At 45.1% G+C, this 19,631-nt stretch overlaps 1 protein-coding gene across 4 annotated transcripts in view; it reads right to left on the bottom strand.

Annotated features, from left to right (window-relative positions):
- Window positions 1-19,631, bottom strand: part of CNOT11 (CCR4-NOT transcription complex subunit 11) — a 58,847-nt gene that overhangs the window by 20,468 nt on the left and 18,748 nt on the right. For 2 of the 4 annotated variants that reach the window (XM_078766730.1, XM_068132776.2), the window contains exons 4-5: window positions 7,407-7,609; window positions 830-946 (exon numbers count right to left, since the gene is read on the bottom strand). In XM_078766730.1, coding sequence (XP_078622856.1) covers window positions 830-946; window positions 7,407-7,609 — 320 coding nt within the window. The remainder of the gene's footprint in view (window positions 1-829; window positions 947-7,406; window positions 7,610-19,631) is intronic. The other 2 variants (XM_078766731.1, XM_068132777.2) reach the window with 1 other exon arrangement.

Raw genomic sequence — 19,631 nt, forward strand, 5'->3', positions numbered from 1 at the left:
GCACTTAGGTGGAATTTGTTTTGAAAGCCATTAACTAGACCTATTGGCTGAAATATATTCCAAGTTTCGATGTATAGTCCTTGAGATATGAGTGCCAACACATTTTGGGCGGACGGATGGACAGACGGATGGACGGACAGACACAAACGTGATTTAGAGGGTTTCCTAAATATAACTCGAGAATGCATAAACGGACATTGCTGAAATTTGGAACATATTACCTGATCGCACAAAGCATTTACTTCTGAAATTTGCAGCCAATTTCATCCAAAAGAAGCCGAGAAACGCATTTTCAGTCCCCATGTAAAAGCTGCATACAGAGAAAAGATCCCTTATATAAAGGGAGGGGCGCTTTGCGCCTCCCTTTGATCGTACAACTCCACTCTTCCGTGTGGAGACGCCAAAACACTTAACCAGACATTCGACTCTACTTATGTACATCAAGATGGGTTCTTCTTCTTCTTCACGACACTCGGAGCATGCTCATCTACACATTCTGAAGTTTCTTCAGGTATTTCTTCATTTACCCACTCAAACGTAACAATACATACATACACACAAACGCTGTTATCGACGGCTTTGCCCAACAGGCTATGCGTTAAAAATCAGTGGTTTATCGTGATCCATCTTGCAGACACCTTGGATGTATCCAAGAAATCATTAATGATAGTCAAAGTCTTAACATGAGGAATATCAGCATCTACCATGATTTCTGACTTTCATTTAAATGTTTTGAATCAACAAATACTCAGCTTGGTGACCATTTCTGGATTTATTACAGTAGAGTCATTCAGATAAGTGTGCTTCTTCAAGATAATAAGTAGTAAACCTGGTTGCTGTTGTTTCCGATGCAGCCAGTGGCTGCGAGTTGCATCATATTCTGGAAGCGTGACTGTGCCGCTGATGGTGCCCAAGTTTCCATTAAGCTGGTAATCATTTTGCCGACCTTGGAAGGATGACAGGCTGAATCAACCCACCTGGTATTATTTCAGAGGCACGATAGGGGCTCAAACTCAAGGCTCTAAGATCTAAAGCCAGCCACCTTAACCGCTAAGGCAACACCCGGCTTAGTAATATTGGTAAAGACGAGTGATGGAATGCATCAACGATGGATTTTCGCTAAAAAGAAGTTGAGAAAGCACAAGTTTACCACTGTGGGAAATAAGGTGAGGCTGACACTTCCGGCATTATCCTTTGGCTCCAACAAATTATAGTGCCCGAAACATCAGCCCCACCTAGTTTCTCAGGGCGGGGTAAACTTTCATTTTCAGCTTCAACAAACATATGATAGAGAAATTCTGCATCAGCAATGGATGGCTGTTCTCAATCCCAAACGAGGTCTCAAGCGAGGGCTATCCAAGTAGACACCTTTCCTGCATTTGATTCTATCAAGTACTCCACATACATTCCCAAACTCTCAGCAAATGGTATTCAGGGTTCTTTGTTATACATCCTTTATAGTAATGGCCATGCATATCACCATATACTACTGGCTATCCGATTTCCTGTGTGGTCGCAAGTAGTGCGGTTACTTTGGTTGGAATGACATCCGAATACCTGACTTTTAGAGGTAATGTTCTGGGACCAATCCTGTTCTTGCTATCCTTCAAGGACATCTTTCTTTCTGGCAAACTGGAGGAAATAAACAACTGGTCATCTCCCTGGAATACCTTTTAGTGCAACGAAAAGCCACATTCTCACTGTTACTCCACAATGGACCACAGGTAAATGCCCCAATATTTTTCAGTGCTCAGCCTCTGGAAGAGTTAGTCTCGAGTACCTGGACAGATCATATCGTCAAGCTGGCATAAAATGCCTGCCACTACATCAGAATTCTTCACAGGACCAAGCTCTTACTTTACCGTCCTGAGCATATAACGGTGTACAAAACCAGACAAGCACGGCCATTGACCTCAGGGGAAGTTACGTACTAAACTACACTACTGGATGTAGTTGCAGCGCTTTTCTTTCCGCAACCAGCAGGGCACTTTGAGGGAGAAATCTCCTTCTCCAAGTGATGCTAACCCAAAGGGTTTATTCGTGCTCTTATCCTCCCAATGCTGAGCAGCGTCAAATAAGGAAACAGTACGAAACCGGAATGGAACTGCAAACTTCCTGCACTTAAAGCTTCCAACCATAATGCCACAGGGTCTTCATTTGGAGTGTTAGGGTTAGACATGCTCCCCCACTGTGGTCTGGTGCTACTGCTTCCAGTCTTGCCCCACCCCCTTTCTCCAACATGAGATTGTACAATCTAAGCCCTTCTGTGTCAATGGAATCTCACATCCAGAAGCATAACGGTAGTATGCAGGTTGGTGGCCTTAAGATGGATTACTGGCTCTATTCTGGTTTTGCACCTCCTGTCCTCTCATTTCTCCATGCGGTTTGTGCTCCTCCTGGTTGAAAGAGCTCTGCAAAAATCTTTGCCTTGTTTCTCTGCCCAAGTGTACATTCAATACCCACCTCTATTCTATCACACTGGCCTGTGGAGCTTTTTCTTCTCGCCTATGGAACAGTCTTGTCTTGAGCTCTTCCCTACAGGCTATTATGTCTGCTGCCAACCACCACGTCACGGTCTCTCTCATTCCCACTAATGAGCTTTACCACACTATTCCAACTCTCCTCATGCTGCGGTGCATTATGCATGATGACCAATTTACAAACACTAGATTTACAAACCAATAATGTTTACAAAGATATGGAGACAGAAACGTTTATATATAGCCTATATACAATACTTTGGATTATACTAAAATAAAAATCTGCATCGTCAAATTACTAAGAATACTCCAGAGAATTTAAAGATTAGTTAAATGCAAAAGCAATGATCACTCACAGCATCTGATTTATAAAAGGAATGAAGTATTTCTTAAGGGGCTGTCATAATTCCTTGCTCTGCGGCCATTTGTGCAGGAGATGCGGCATATCAGACATGGAAAAACTTCTTCCTCAGACTCACATTCAGCTTTCATATCTGCCAGAAATGTTTGAAAACATGTTATTTGTGAGGCCAAGCATTCCTTTATCCAAAAGAAATGTGACAAACTCTCATCTTCTTCCACTAATAGATCTTTCTGGTCCTTGGCTAAAAGTGTCACCAACAACTTCTGTCGCTCTACCTTTCCTTCACTTTTCCATTTCGATGATACTATCGCTGTCTCTCCGACTGATAAGGCAAATCTTTTTGGTTCTCTTTTCTCCTCAAATTCCACAATGGATGACTAACATTCGATCTCCCTCTGAAGCACCCTCACCAATCCTATACCCCTCCCTATAATCTCTTTTCATGCAGTCAAAAAGTCCTCCCCTCTCTGGACACAAGCAAGGCATACGGACAAGATGGCATTCCTCCGTGTCTTGAAGGAGTGCACTTCAGAACTTGCACCCGTGCTTGCTTGTTTGTTTTTGTTTAAAAACCCCAACTTTTCCTCTTTCCTGGAAACATGCCTTAGTGCAGCCTATTTTAAAGAAGGGTGATCGTTCAAACCCTTCCATCTACTGTCCTATCGCTCTGACTTCTACTATTTCCAAAGTCTTTCAATGTCTTCTCAATAACCATTTCCTCAAGTTTCTTGAATCTCATGCTTCTATCTGACCATCAACATGGCTTTCTCGCAAGGCAAGATCTGCTGGTGATATCCTTTCTTACATTACGAATGTTTGAGCCTCTTCTCTGAGAGACTTTGGGGAATCCTTTGTTGTCGGCATTGTATCCCAAAAGCCTTTGACAGAGTTTGGCATCGGGGTCTGATATCCAAGCTTCCCTCTTTCGGCTTTCCTCCTTCACTCTGCTTTCTCATAACGAGCTTTCTCTCCGACCACTCTATCTCTGTAATTGTTGATGGTTCAACATCTTCCTCCTTCCCGATGAACAGCGGTGTCCCTCAGGGTTCTGTCCTGTCTTCAACACTCTTCCTTCTTTTTATCAATGACATTTCTTCTACAAATAACCAAATGCACTCATATGCTGATGACTCGACATTACATTCCTCCATGTTTTTCCCATCTGCCCCATATTCTCTCACTCGATCTACATCTCATTTGATCACAGCCACCTCTTTAAATTCAGGCTTGGACAACATTTCCCAGTGCAGCAAATGTAATCAGGTTAAGTTAAATGCTTCCAAAACTCAATTTCTTCCTATCTCTCTCTCTAAAACTCCTCTAAACTCTCCAACCTCCTTTGGAGGATCCACAATTACACCATGTGATTCAATAAACCTACTATGTATTGAAAAAAAATATTTCTACTAGGTATTACCCTAACATAAAATTTATCCTGGAATCCACACATGACACAGATAACTAAGTCTGCCTCGAAGAACCTAGGAGTCCTGTTCAGATGTCAAAGATTCTTCTCCTCCCAACAGTTGCTTCAACTATGTAAATGATCAATTCGTCCTTGTATAGAGTGCTGCTCTCATATCTGGGGAGGTTCTAGCTCCACATACTTCCTGGACAGAATTGAATCCAAAGGAATCCGACTTATCAACTCTCCCAATCTGATCTCAAAACTCAACCTGCTAGAATTACGCTGCAAGCTTGGCCCTCTTTCCTACAGATATTACTTTAGTTTCTGCTCCCAAGAACTTGCTGCATGTGTACCTCCACCATTAGCGAGACCACGGAATACTCGACAAGCCACCACATCACATGATTATTGTGTGGCCATTGGCAACTCAAGGGTGGGCTATGTTTGTTTCTTCCCCTCCACTGCCAAACTCTGGACCTCTTTACCTTCTCATGTCTTTCCAAATATGATCTTTCCTTTTCAAAAAGCAGATTTTTTCTTCCTCAAATACACGACTATTCTCTCTTTCTTCATTTTTCTATCAATGCAGCTCTTTTATTTAAGGACTGGCCTCGATGAGGACTATACAGTCTGTGACTGGTCCTTCAGCATAAATAAATGAATAAAAAACAATAAAAGAAATAAATTTTCTCCTCATTAGTGCCTGGGTAGTGTATCTCGTAAATTCCTATGATTAGCTTGTTGTGATAATAATCATTCAGGCTAGCCCTTTTCCTCCCACTAACCCCTTTGTTTTTCATCTTTTACATGGCTTAGTTTCTCTTCAAGCCCCGCCTCCCATTCGCCCCCTTTACTCCCCCTCTAAGTATTTGAACAATGCTTCAAAGGACAGATCAAACCCGAGGGACGTGAGGGGTGGGGACCAGGCATGCTGCGTCATAGCCAAGTCAACACCCGGCCTCCAATGAGGGAGCAGGAGAGACGAGATGTCAATGCGCTCTGAGTGAAGAGGTATCTGTCAGGTTGGTGCTTCACAGGCTGGATGTTGCACAATAAAGTGCACGGTCACTCGGATGGATGTTAAATTGAGTGTTCCCATCTGCTAGAATTAGGTGGTGGACATTAGCGATCCCATATTGCCTTCACAGAGTATGTAAGCTATCGCCAGCACCTTGAAAAAAATTCTGCACCACGACAGCTGGAAAGGCAATGGCAAATTACCGAGCATAACCTTTACCCAGGAACTGCTTCGGCAACACAGACACTCTAATTCAAGCGTATGGTACAATGATGAAGATAGCATCATAAACATTCAGTGGAATGGTAAACTTAAACATGCTCAGTGTGATCATCTCCATAAATGTCTCCTGGCACCCTCATCTTCAACATCGTCAAATCTGCCTCAAGGAAACTTGGTTTCTTCTTCAGAGCTCACAAATACTTTGGGCTGACAGGATGGCCTAGGCCTAGAGGTACGCATACTCACCTCTAAGCTGACTAGCCTTGGTTTGAATCCCAACCAAGCTATAAACTGTCATCGCAGTGTTTCACAGGCAGGGCGATTCATTAATGCGTGTGCTTTCCCACGGATGGATGTTAAACAACTGGGCGTCCCGTCTCCCAGCAAAGATCCCATGGTGTCCTTTCTTAAGAGTAGGCGAGCTATCGCCCACACCATGGCCAAATTCCAAATTCCTGCCTTACTCTACAGTGGGAATTGCATCAGAGGCAGAGACGCACCCTCATACAATGATACTACCCCATAGCCTTGTGCTACACACAAAAGAACAAGACAAATACTTCAGTGCTCATCAACTACTCACTCAAATCACATTGGCGATGGAATACTGCTCCCATGTCTGGGGTGGCACTCCTCCAATCATTGGTATTCTAGATCAGGTCAAAGCTAAGGCTGCCTGACCGATTAGTGATCCTAATTTGTCTAGCCATCAAATCAGTTGTCTCGATCTCATTTAATCATCACAATTTCCCATCGGCTATCTTTGCTTTTTCACCCAGTGGCCCTTTCCAGATTTTAGACTCTACCCTCACCCTGTGGTGTTAATATTTTTAAAATGTAACAGTAGGTAAGAGGATTTATAACAAAAAAAGTGGAAATTAAATTTTTTAAAGATCATAAACCTTGGAGCAGAAACAAAATTAAAAGCAGACATAGGATTAAATAAGCCTAGAACCACCTTTAGAGGCCATTTTTCCCTGCAGAGCAGGGGTTGGCCTTTTTCGGGTACCATTACATGATGATTAGCAAAATTAGGAAGTGAGCCAATTAATGAATGATACTGCTCTGAATACAGAGATGCAGTATATGGAGATCTGGAGCAGTAGGAAGAGCCGGAGGAGGGAAGTCAGTGTCGGCGAGATTGAACACAGCCGACTTCCAGAACAGCCATGGCATGTGGGCCCTTCAACCAGCATGCCAAGGAACAACGGAAGGCCAAGGAAAACAAGCTCAATTAACAGTTCCCGAAGAAATAACAGCCAGGTCGCAATCCACCGTTGCGCAGTGTTGTTTTTAGAACAGAATACAGCAATCAACTTAATGATAATATCACCAACATAGTAACGGTGCTATGGAACATTCCTTAATAAATTAGACCAACAGATTATCAAATGTGCTTCGTCAAAAATTGTTCTAATCTGCTCACAAATAGTCCGTGATGTTATTTTTCCGCTAAATATACATAAATCCCATGAAAACATTGCTTTCCAGATAACGTTATGCAAAATTCAGTGATTAACAAATTGCTCTTGTTGAATAATATTTTTGAAGATGGGAAATCCTGCAGCATGAATGTGAAATGATCTTTTTGACGTTTTGTTTGGTTGCTCATGATATTATCACCAGTTTAATGGGGGCAGTCAATTTCATTGGTGTTGGTTGTTATATCATAGCCATTATTGGTAATGATAAGCACCAACAGCTACTGTCAAACTACATTGCAAGCACTTGAGTGAGCATCCTTCAACGTCAGTCAGTGAAGACTTTTGAGGTGAAGCCTTCATGATGTACATGGGTACCTCCATACTGCACGACAGACAATGATGGACAAAGTGCCTTCTGATGGACACACGTGTCGATAGTCTAAATCACTGCGATTTCGAAATGTTTGTACAAAAGGATGCTGGAGCTCACCTGCTTCTGTTGAGTGACTGTCAGGGGACTTTTAAAGGCCTTGGCCATGAGGCGTTTTATCTCAAGGCCAGCGCTACTGTGCACGCAAACAGTGCTGTCCCAGCGTACATTGTGTTCTGGCTCAACTGGGCTGAGCCATGCCAACTCATCTTCGCACATGTGCAGTGGGGGTGCAAGACGGATGAGTTCAGGACACAGGTGGCCTGAGAGGCAAAATCGAGGTGAAGACTAAAGACACTAAATTAAGTCATTATATATACCAGTATATACATATCGGATTTAAAACAAATATTGCTCACATCAGTTTTTATAAGTAGAGGTTATCAATTCCATCTTTACCACAATTTCCAGATATATAGAAAGTTTCCAAATGACATGCCATAGGCAAAAATTTTTAGAACATCTATGCTAAGAAATTGTCAAAAAAAAAAAAAGAAACCTTTCAGAAAATCTATAGGTTTAGTTAATTTTTGAATTTTTGGTTTTCTTTCTTATAGATTTATTTTTGGATTTTTTGTTTCCTTTCTTCGAGCCAATGTACCAATGGGAATAATTTATGTGTGCTTACGAGAAATAAAAAAAAATTTTTACCCTAATAAAACCGAGCAAGATTCACCAACGGGTTGGCAGGATGGCCGAGAGGCGTGCACCCTCGCCTCTACGATGTCTAGCCTCAGGTAGAATCCCGACTCGGCCATAAAATGCCATCCTGGTGTTTCACGGGTATGACAAGGCATTAAAGACTGCGCCATCCCTCGATAAACTGTGTTCCATCTGCTGGCATTGGTTGGTGGAAAATACATGTCCCACGGTGCCTTTCACAAAGAGCAGGTGAGTTATCGCCGACACCCTGGCCAAATTACAAATTTCTGCTAACCTGCAGGTGACACTGCATCAGCGGTACAACGGTGCGCCCAGCAATGATTCTTGGCTGCATATGAACTAAGATGACAAACTAAATTAAAACGGGAACTAATCAAAGCTGGATTTGTGAAGGCTTATCTAACTTTGACTAAAAATCCTGCAAGCGACAGTTAATTATGCACAACTTTTGACTTTTAATTTAACAAATGTGCTATAGTATTGAACTCCAGACATGAGGTCTACTTGTGCTGGAAAAATGTTTTCTTGTTGCTGGCATTAAAAGGTATATTTTGTAAGATAGATAGATAGGCAGGTGCCCCATCATAAATAAGCAAGGTCATAAATACATGTGCTAATAAAAAAGAAATATTTCCATTTTACATTTTAATGTCAATTTGATTAAGAATTGAACGCTCTTATTGTCACGTTGACCTGCCCCAGGTGAAAATAGCTTTGCACAGCAAATGTGGATCAAACACGCATGTGCAGTCCAAGCTCTGCCCCTGCCAAATATTTTCGTTTTATATGCGTTGTCGAAGATGTTAACCAACCAACCAACGAACCAACCAACCAACCAACCAACCAACCAACCAACCAACCAACCAACTAACTAACTAACTAACCAACGAACCAACTAACTAACTGACCAACCAACCAACGAACTAACTGACCAACCAACCAACCAACCGACCAACCAACCAACCAACTAACTAACTAACCAATGAACCAACTAACTAACCAACCAACCAACTAACTAACCAACTAACTAACCAACCAACTAACCAACCAACTAACCAACCAACTAACCAACCAACTAACTAACCAACCAACGAACCAACCAACTAACCAACGAACTAACTAACCAACCAACTAACTAACCAACTAACCAACCAACTAACTAACACACACTTTTTACTCAGTAAGGATGTTAACAAAGGAGAAATGTATTTTAATTGGATAATTATGAAGGTGATTAATTATTGGAGACTATTTAGTTAATAAATCCTGCTCTGAGAGTGTTGTGCCCCAGCCGTGCTGTTGGTGAGATGGCAGGGTGGGGTGAAGGCCAGCCAACTCCTCACTTGGAGTGTTTGCAGGAGATGTCTGGAGCACAGGGGTCTCTGTCCTCGACTGACAAATGCAAGCACCTTTGTACCCACATCTCACAAATGTTACATCATAAATGCTAAACGAAATAGTGTACCATTTTAAATGGTTGTGAATTTGAATTATAATGTTAGCAAATTAGTAATTGTATTTTGGTTACTAAAATGGCCTTAAAACTGAATATATGCATGTCCATACAAAGAAAGGTCAAGATGCCCCCTGGGCGACAAGATGTCTGCAATTCCTCTCGCCCATACGTGATGCAACCTTTGGACTGAATGATCGTTTTAAGGCCATTTTCCCCACCAGAGCAGGGGTTAGCTAGCCTTGCGGGACCCATGACAATCATGGTTCCCTGTTTGAGGCAATGTTTTTATGGCCGGATGCCCTTCCTGACGCCAACCCTTGGTCACGCTCTTACGATGCGCAGGGATACGGTGTACCTATTCTGAATCCGGGTACACACCGAGATCATTCATCCCAGCAAGCTGGTACTCAATTTGCCGACCTCGGAAGGATGACAGGCTGAGTCAACCCCCCTGGCGTTAATTCAGCGATCGACCGGGATTCGAACCCAGGATCCCAGGATCCCAAGCCAGCACCCTAACCACTAAGCCAACACCAGGCTTTGGAGTACTGCGGCATAATTCAAAACATTACATCTGCTGTGGCCTTGATGATGAGATAATCGGCCGCTTTCGAGGCTATAAAATCGAAATCACTGAGCGACTGGTAGAGAAGTGTCCTGGCCGAAATGAGGTTACTGTTCTGTATTTGGATGTTCCTTTGATGTACTTTTTGATAGGTACTTACTTCAAGTACCTTGTATTTTGGTATGTTCTTTGTGTATAAAAGTCAGACTCCCTCTCCCGATCATTAAAAATATTATTCAATGTAAACCCATGCAGAGGACAATCGATTATTTCATTATAATTGTGTTGACCTAATAATAATGATCAAAATTAATCCTCCTCAATTAATGGCGCCTAACGTGGGGCGACTGACGCTCACCGGCTGGAGATGGAGGTTCCAGCAATCAGCGATTGTGAACTCAAGCGCTCAAATCTTATGTAAACAGGCGAGGGACCTTTCGAATCCACATGTGGACTTCACTGTCATGTGCTGTGCCCTCCTCCAGCCCCAAGAGCAACGTCGCCCAAAAATGTGAAGCGATTTAATGCTCGTGCTCGTTGGTCATTGTTGGTATGTGTAAAGTTTGAGTATGTGTTGAACAGTTGATTTTGTGCGGTTTCATGCTGGTGTACGAGTTGATTTACCGTGGTGCTGTTGCGGTGGTTCTCATCGATTGAGATATTGTCCTGATCAGACAATCAAGTTGTTGACTCCTCACAAGGTGTGAGTGGAGTGGATAAGTTGTGTTGCTTGAAGTTGTTAGCTGGAAAATTATAAATTGTGCTGATTGATACAATTGGGAATTGATGCTTCGCCTTGAAGCCAGAACAGAAACGTATTGAAATTTGATGTTCTCGAATCTGACGTAAAATAAGTGGTTGTGTGTTCATTGTTTGGATGAATGAAATGAATGAATGAATGAATGAATGAATGACCGTTTTAAGGCCATTTTCCCCGCTAGAGCGGGGGTTAGCCTTGCGGGCCCCATGACAATCATGGTTCCCTGTTTGAGGCAATGTTTTTATGGCCGGATGCCCTTCCTGACGCCAACCCTTGGTCGCCTCTTACGATGCGCAGGGATACGGTGTACCTATTCTAAATCGGGGTACACACCAGGATAAAGTGTTTTAAAGTGTTTGGATAAAGTGTTTTAAACTAGGTGTGTGTACTCGTTGTTTGAATAACTGTTTTCCCTGTATCTTGTAGTCATTGGTTGGCACGTGTGTTTGTGTGCAGTATTTGTAAATTGTAAACTTGGATCCATTGTTATATTGTGAAGTTATTTTGCCTCCATGAAGTGACATGGAAAACCATTCGAGAAAGGAGAGTGAAGTAGTAGACCAATGAGAGGTACTTGCGTGCACTTCATGTATGAAAAAGAAATGGGAGTGAAAACATCCCAGGACAATGTAGGTCTGAAGTAAAAAGCTTTGGGTTTTGTTTCAAATCACAGGCAAGTTATTGGACATTGCCTCAATAATAGAAAAGTCAATGAGACCGATAGTCTTTTTGACAATGTCTTTAGTGAGACCGATGTTCAAACCCATAGTAGGCATAGGCAGAGAAAACTGCATCAGAATCAGGATAAAGTATGACGAAGTGTGATTTCAGTTTCAGATATTTAAATGAAGACTAACCGGCTAACTAACCGACGGCTAACCCCCGCTCTTGCAGGGAAAATGGCCTTAAAATGCCTGTTGTTTTGTTGTTGTTGTTGTATATTTAAATGAAGAAGAAAAAACATCGGTGATGTAATGAAAAAAAACAGTCAGAAACAGTGTCCGCAGACGCTGTGATGCCCTGGTGTGATGTGTGCACCATCAAGCCAGGGTTAATTGGAGCGGCTGACTGAGAACATGCATATAACAACGTACCTCGAGACGACTCATAGATGACTCGTGTCAGGAAAGACAAAAATAACTGAGAGCCCAAAATTGTTGCTTTCATTTGAGAAACCAGTAAAAATGTTACTGGGATGATTTGATTCAAAAGTTTAAAGAGAATAAAATGCATTTTATCAAACAAAGATTTCACATTGAAAACGAATCGGAATCGAAAAAGGATTGTTGAACTTGTAATGAAGAACATTCGTTTTGGGAAGACACGGTTATGTGTGTGTGTTCTAGCAATTTGTCGATTAGCATTCAGACAGACATGGTTTGAGACAAGCTCAGTCCAGAGGCTGTAAGGGCTCAATGAACTAACGCACGGGAGGAATGAAAACATTCTGAAGGATGATAACATCAAAGGGACCCGGGTTTGTCCACAGCCGAAAGGTTGTACTCGTGCCAGAGATGGGGACCGACAGTTGAAAAAGTTGAAAATTTAAAATAAAAGTTTTTAAAGTATTTGATAATAAAAGGAAATACTGGAACGATATGAGATGAGTTATAATGTTTAAAATTTTGAATTAGTTAATACTGCTAGAACCAGTGTATTTGAGAACAGCTGTGTTATGATAATGAGGATAACGATTGCCCACCTCACCTCTTTTGAGGATGGCTAGGGCCCAGCCATCTTCAGCGAATGAGGTGGCCAATCACGTGCGGCCATAGCTGGCTGAAAAAAAATGGGTGTGAAGTTGGATCGATTGTTTCATTGAGGATATAAAACGTGTAGGACTTGGAATGTCAAAATCATAAAAGACTTGTACTAAGGCCGCATGACGGAGCATCCACTGGTGCAGCGAGGCGAAGTGGTTAGAGAGGTAGACTTTTTGTTTTGCTTTTCAGCTGTTGATATGTGTTGTTTAACAGCACGCACTCTTTGCTCGTCTGAGTGTACGGGTGCAGGGTGTGCGGTCCGAAGCATGTTGGATGTTGAGATACATTGGTCCCATGCCTGGAGGAACTAATTTAACATGAGGTTGCGGTCAGAGGTGTTATTCATGGTAGAACCCTCGTTTGAATTTGAGACGTATTTTTCAATGTAGTTCTACTTCATACTTTGGTTCGTGAAATCGAGTTTTCTTAGCATTTGTGTTGTAATTATATTTTAGGATTTAAACGTCTTTGCATGTGGATGGGAAAAGCTTTGGGAAATGAAAAAACGCAATGCGATGCGTAATGACAGTAACAATTGACGTGAGGGAGAATGCCTGTCAGAGGCTGACTAACACCGAGGTGTTATTCCAGGTAAATCAGAAATCAGGTCATTTGACACGCTAACAGCAAGGGGAAGTCTTGGACGTGATTGATGACATTAACCAAGCAGGAGCTAAAAGGTGGGTTTACAACTTTCAAAAAAAAATCGGATATAATCCCATGGTGAATTAGATGATAATATTAGTAATTCCCTGGGTTTTGAGATTTTGCATTCCTGTTTGCCTTTGCATTTGAGTAAATAATTATATGACACATAGCATTCCCACAACTAACTATAGCTCTCCAGAACCCCTCCCCTTCCACCCTCCCCTTCCTCCCACCTTTTCCTATTCTCATCATGAAGCAACTTTGCGTTGCCCTGCAACGTGCGTTGCAGGGTACCATTGCTGGTATAAGCACATATGCATGGTGTCTCCCAGTGGGATGCAGAACATAAATAATTCCGCCTGGAGGAGGTATGCTCTGTGTGGATTTTATCGTGCGCGAGCAAGGAATGTGTTTATGGGGGGTGTCCCAGGTATTGTGCTAGGGGCATGTGTTACGGATTCATCACTTCCGCTGTTGTGGTTGTCACCCACTTGACATGTTTCTGATATTATGTATTATTATTATTCTCAAAAGGTTTATTCTTCAGGAACAGCTATCTAAAGTTTAAAAGGTTAACTTAAAATGATACAGGAAATCGTGCCCCGGAAAACGACGAGCGAAGAAGAAGAGGTCGTGAGGAAAAGGTCGAAGAAGAAATGTGTCTTGAAGCTCCGTTGCGAGCGTGGTCGAGCGAACGGCGTCGAGGGAACTTTGAGTCTGGAAAGAATCTCATGCGATTGGTGATATCGCCTGAGTATTGTGGAGCCTGCGTAGTCAGGTATCGGCATTGAGATTCTGGAGAATCCTTGCCTAGAAGCTCCGGCTCGAGTGAGAGCCGTCCGCCATTTCGCCCCACGCGCTGCCTTCATCGGAACAGGTTTTTGTCGTGTCGGCTGGGCTTATCCTCCGGTGGTTTGCCGGGGACGGCTGTGAAATAAAGCGGCCTTTGAGGAGTACACGGCGATTCGCCGATTGAACGGCAAACGTGTACGTCGGCACGAGTCTTTGGAGATTTTCCATGCTCCCGCGAGTTTGCTGGGTGTTGGACCACGTGACTTCTGTGTCGCTTCGACTGTCTACGCCTCGGTTGCTCTTGATCGGACATTGTTCCAACGATCGCCGGAGCGAATCAACTTCGCCTTGAAGGTTATAGAGACATTGAAGAGGTTCTTTCCATGTACTAGGAACAGTGAGAGTTCGATTACTTTAACAGATGGTACCATCCTAAGATATTGATTGTATGGTGGCTGGCTATCATGGTTGTATCATTATTCCTGTGTGATTTTTAATACATTCTTTTTGTTGATAACCATTGGTGTGGTTTAGATCTTGATTTTGACAATAATAGTAATAATAAGTAATATATCTATATATACTATATAATATATATCAGGGTGATAGTATATATCACCCTGATAATATATATCAGGGTGATATATACTGTTGCGGATATGGGACTTGGCCTCCATATCCGCTTGTAAATATTCCCCTATTTCCCCAATACTCCCCAACTATCCCCAATCCCCCATTCCCTAGTCCCACTGTCTGTAAACAACACTCTGTAGAACCGACCTCCCCCTTCTTCCCCCATTAAATGTCGTGCCCAGGTCCACCGCATCTCACGTAGACAACTTTCGGACCTCTTGCTAGTTATTCTTAGTCTATGTCAGTTAAGGACTCGTTTCCATTAATTCTGACTCTTCGTTGCACCAGAATGTGATTGTATGGCACCAGTAGTGAGTTTAGGACCTCCCCATACCTCCTCCCATCTTCCCCATGAAACAACTACAACAACGGCGTGCGGGGAGTGTGCGTCCTCACACCGGCTTGGTTAGCCGCCATTGACCATGCGCTCCGACGGGGTTACCACGAAGGGGCTCACTGTCAGCTCCTCGTCAAGGGCGGAGCCCGGTAACCCCCCCCCGCACCCAATAAGAAGGGCGGACCGATTCCATCTGGGGCGGAGCTAACTAGCCGAGGGCGTGTCACTCCTGTGAGACCTCCCGCATCTCTGGACCGGACCGGGTCGATTCCGTCCCTGAGCCAAGAGTGCACCTTGAGCCATCGATTACCTGCCTTTCCTTGCCATCAATCCCCGTGTGAGTCAGTCTTGTCCCGTTTATCTGTCGTCTGTCGGGGCTAAGATAAGACCGTGTTTAAGTGCCCACCTTTCTATGCTGTCTCTCTTGTCTTTGTAATCTAACCTTCCGCAATATTATAACCTCCTCCGGAGGTCTTGAGAACCGTACCCCTGGTGTCGTGTCATTTTAACCCAGCCGCTGTGTCCTTTCCTCAATTGATTTAGCGTAGCGCGACTCGGCCAAGGTTCGAGTATAATCGGGTAACTTGTGCGAACACGGCGGCCATTCCGCTCGGCCCAGCATAACATCTTAATAAGTCGTGTCCGTAACATTTGGTGTCGAGGAGTGGAATTCGGACCTGGGACTAAATTTATTAGGCCCAAATTTTGGAACACCAATTGTACCATTAGGGTAACATTTTGGTGTTGGGAAGTAGAATTCGATCCGGAGCGCGTTTCCCGCGCTCGAAATTATAACGGCGAAATTTGATTTTGTTTTACGAAAATAAAAACCCGAATTTTGAAAGTCGCGCTATGGCAGACCAAGTCGGCTGGGTTCCGGTAGAGGAGAGTGAGGCAGGGTCGGTCCAGGACCAAATTGAGGGACGTGAGGAGAGCGAAGCAGCGAGGGTAGCAGACGCACAAAATGGCGCCTCGCTGGTCACGGCGACCGCGCCCGCGACCGTGGCAGCGCCCCTGGTGGATTCGAACCTTTTTATGTTGCAAATGAGGGCCCTTATGGAACAAATGGGTGAGCGATTGGAGGGCCAAATGGGGGTAATGGGGAACCGGATGGATGCTCAGGGTGAGCGATTGGAGGGCCAAATGGGGGTAATGGGGAACCGGATGGATGCTCAGAGTGAGCAAATGAGGGCTGATAGTGAGCGATTAGAGGGCCAAATGGGGGTAATGAGGGTCGAAGCGAGGGGTACCGGTGAGGGGTTAGACAATAATTTTAAGGGGTTAGACAAGAAATTTGGGAAGTTAGACAATAATTTTGAGAAGTTAGACAAGAAATTTGGGAAGTTAGACAATAATTTTGAGGGGTTAGACAACGGGATAAAAGAGGTGAGAAATGGGTTAATGGGGGTAGAAAACAGAATGGCCGCTCAAGAGAATCAAATGGAAGGGATGCAAAAGGGGTTAGAGGGGTTAGAAAACAGTATGGAAGGCAAATTGAGGGACATGAGGGACCAAGCGGAAAGGGAAGTTAAACAAATGGAGCAGCGGATAGAGGGGGTCAGAATGGGGGTAGAAACCAAACTGGATGCTCACAGGGAGGAAATGGAGCAGATGAGGGTGGCATCTGGGCAGGAGATGCAAGTGATGGGAGAAGAGATCAGAAGAGGAGTGAGTGAGGAGGTCGGAGGAGTGCGCGAGGAGGTGAGGCACTGTAAGGAGCACATGGAGAAGGAGGTGAGAAAGGGGACTGTAAAGTTACAAGGGGGCATAGAGGACCTGACGCAGGAGGTGGAGCAGCTGACGGTGGGACAGACGGAGTTAGTGGAGCAGGTACAAAGGAACACTGCGGTAATAGGAGGGTTAAAAGCGACACAAAATGACCTAAAAAATGACTTGGTAGCGACGAAGAGGGAATGTCAGATGGTACGTGAGGGATTGACAACGAGGTTGGACGAGGTGATAGAGGTAATGGAGACGAAGGACCGGCAGGTGAGGACGCACATGGAAACGGTCAAGGTAGCCTTGGAGGACGAGCTTGAGGAGACGTACCGGGGAATAAAAGAGGTGAAGCAGAAATTAGAAGAAGTGGAAGAAGGGGTGAGCGAAATTAAGAAGCGACGGAGAGGGGATAAGAAAGAGATAAAAGAGGAGATAAAAGAATTGGTCCAAAGTCTGTGTTTGGATCGTGATGATGTGCTCATTAACCGGATGAGGGATTCGCAGGTGATGGAGGAGAAGCGAAGAGGAAGAGGACCCGGTGTAAGTGGTGACCAATATGGTCGTGCGTATGATGCGCCAGGGGATTTAAGAAGCTTGGGGGTCGAGATGGACCCGGGTGTTCGTGAGAGGCCGTTGGTGAAGTGTGCGACAGGTCTGGTGTGCGAAAAAGGAGGTGTGCGAGAAAGTCCGACTCTGGGGTGTGTGAGGAAAAAGTGCGTGCCAAGGAGTGAGGGTGCTGGCGAGAGCGAGTCGGTCGTAGCGCGTGTGCGAGGGAGCACATGGAAGCGCGGTGTGGTAAGTGTTACAGAGGGTGTGACGGGAGAGTGTGCGCAGGAGTGTGCGCGAGAAAGGTGTGTGACGGACAGGTGCATGGGGAAAGAGTGCGCTGTCAAAGGCAAGGAAGAATGCACACCTGTGGTGAGTGTTACAGAGGGTGTAACGGGAGAGTGTGCGCGAGAAAGGTGTGTAACGGGAGAGTGTGTGCGAGAAAGGTGTGTAACGGACGGGTGCATGAGGAAAGAGTGCGCTGTCAAGAGTAAGGGTGAGTGCGCTGTCAAGAAAGGAGGTGAGAGTAGTGAGAGTGACAAGGAGCGTGAGTTGGTTGTGACAGGTGAGAAAGGATGCACACCTGGAATGGTAGAGCGTGAGTGGGAATGCACGCTGGAATTGGTAGTGAGGCACGTGGTTGGGTGTGCGAATGAGAGCACACCTGTGATTGTCACAGAGGAAGTAACCGAGGAGGGGGCGCGAAGAGGTGTGTTGGTGAGGTGTGCGACCAACGAATGTGTGCCAAAGTGTTCGGTGGTCAGGTGTGTGACCAAGGCTGTGAGTGGAATGGGTGTACCTGGGTGTGTAAGGAAAGGTACGAGGAGCATGGAAACGGCTGGATGTGTGAGCAAGGAACGGGCTGCGGGGTGTAAGTGTCCAGGTGAAGCATCGACGGTAACAGGTTTAGAGGTTAGGTCGACTTTTAGCCGAATCGGGCCCTCGGTGCGTGCCGGGCCTCGCGTGGAACGGCCGCGTCCAGGCTCCACTAGGTGGAGCGGGCAGCTGGATAGGAAGGGTCGTCATGGCGACCACTTTTTGTTGAGGCATTCCGGCAGGTCGAGATCGGGACATTGGATGGCTCCACGCCGAGATGGTGCGTGGGATCCCGGCCCGGGTAAGCCCCCGTCCCTGCACCGAGTGCCGGACGCATCCAGCCGCTGGCACAGAACAACCCGCATTCATGGCTTGGCTTTACGAAGCCGGGCTTTGGACAGGAATTGGCGCACCGAGAGGCATTAGTGAGTAGACTGGGTGATGAGGTTAGTGTTTTAGACCCAAAATTAGAGAAAAACAAAATTTGATGATTGGCAAGGGATTGGCAGTAGTGATTGGCAGATGATGGGTAGGGATTGGCAAATTTTTAATTTGTTGAAATTTGATGTGCAAAAATTGGTAGTGGGAGATGCCCGATGTGGTGGGATGGCAACTCTGTCATCCCTCACAAATGGGGGGGGCAAATGCGCAATAGCTTATGGGGTGTATGGCAGTGAAAACTAGCCCGGGTGGGTTAGGTTATATTGTGTGTAGGGATCTAGCGAAGATGACATTAGGTAACGTTAAGGTTAGTTAGTGACAAGGATACCTGTAGTGGGGACGCAGGTAGTTTAGTGTGGATGATAATGACGAGGGAGCGCAATAGTTTAAAGGGACGACTGGGAAGCGCAAGTTTCAGAGGGGAGTAGTTAGATGAGATGATGCTGTGTGGAGCAGTGTGTGAGTAATGAGTGTTGTGGATCAGCGCGAATGCGCTTGGGGAGAGAAGGGTGCAGGTGGCACCAGGTGTGAGAGCACAGGTGTGCAGGTACAGGTGTGTGGAGAGAGTTGGAGTAAGTGGTACGGAGTGGTGTGCATGGTGCGAAGGTGTGGATGGGGGAAGAGTGGACCCCTTTCACGAGTACCCGGGGCGGGTAGTGTAAGTGTTAGGTAGAGGGTATAGGTAAATTGTGGTTGGATATTGGCATTTGTGGTGCGGTTGCAGAATGGTGTTGTGGATGGGTGCATTAGTGTTGTGGAAATGGCTGGGCGTGTAGCCTGTTAGTGTGTGTAGTTGGTTGGGCACTCCACCACTGTGAGGATGTCGGCCAGGTGAGGCCGCAGGTGGGCTCTGGGAGCCGTTAGTGTCAGTGGGTGCCTGAGGATCCCGGGTGTGGATCGGGTAGCCCAGTGCCAGAGAGGGCACCGAGTGGGGAGAGCGCCAGAGGGCCTTCCCCAGGTAGTTAGGTTAGGGTAAGGAGCAGGTAAGCTCGGAGGCAACTGCAGTGGTGGAGGTGTGCAGGTGGGTAGACCCGCTGGGAGAGGTACACGCCACAGCCCAGAAATTGTGCGAGGGCACCGGGAGATGAATCGGGGGAGTGAGACCCCAAATTGAAAAGCACCACAGTTTGGTCAATGGGCATTGGT

The sequence above is a fragment of the Myxine glutinosa genome, chromosome 12 (assembly GCF_964187855.1).
Source record: "Myxine glutinosa chromosome 12, kmMyxGlut1.1, whole genome shotgun sequence".
NCBI classification, from domain to species: Eukaryota; Metazoa; Chordata; class Myxini; order Myxiniformes; family Myxinidae; genus Myxine; species Myxine glutinosa.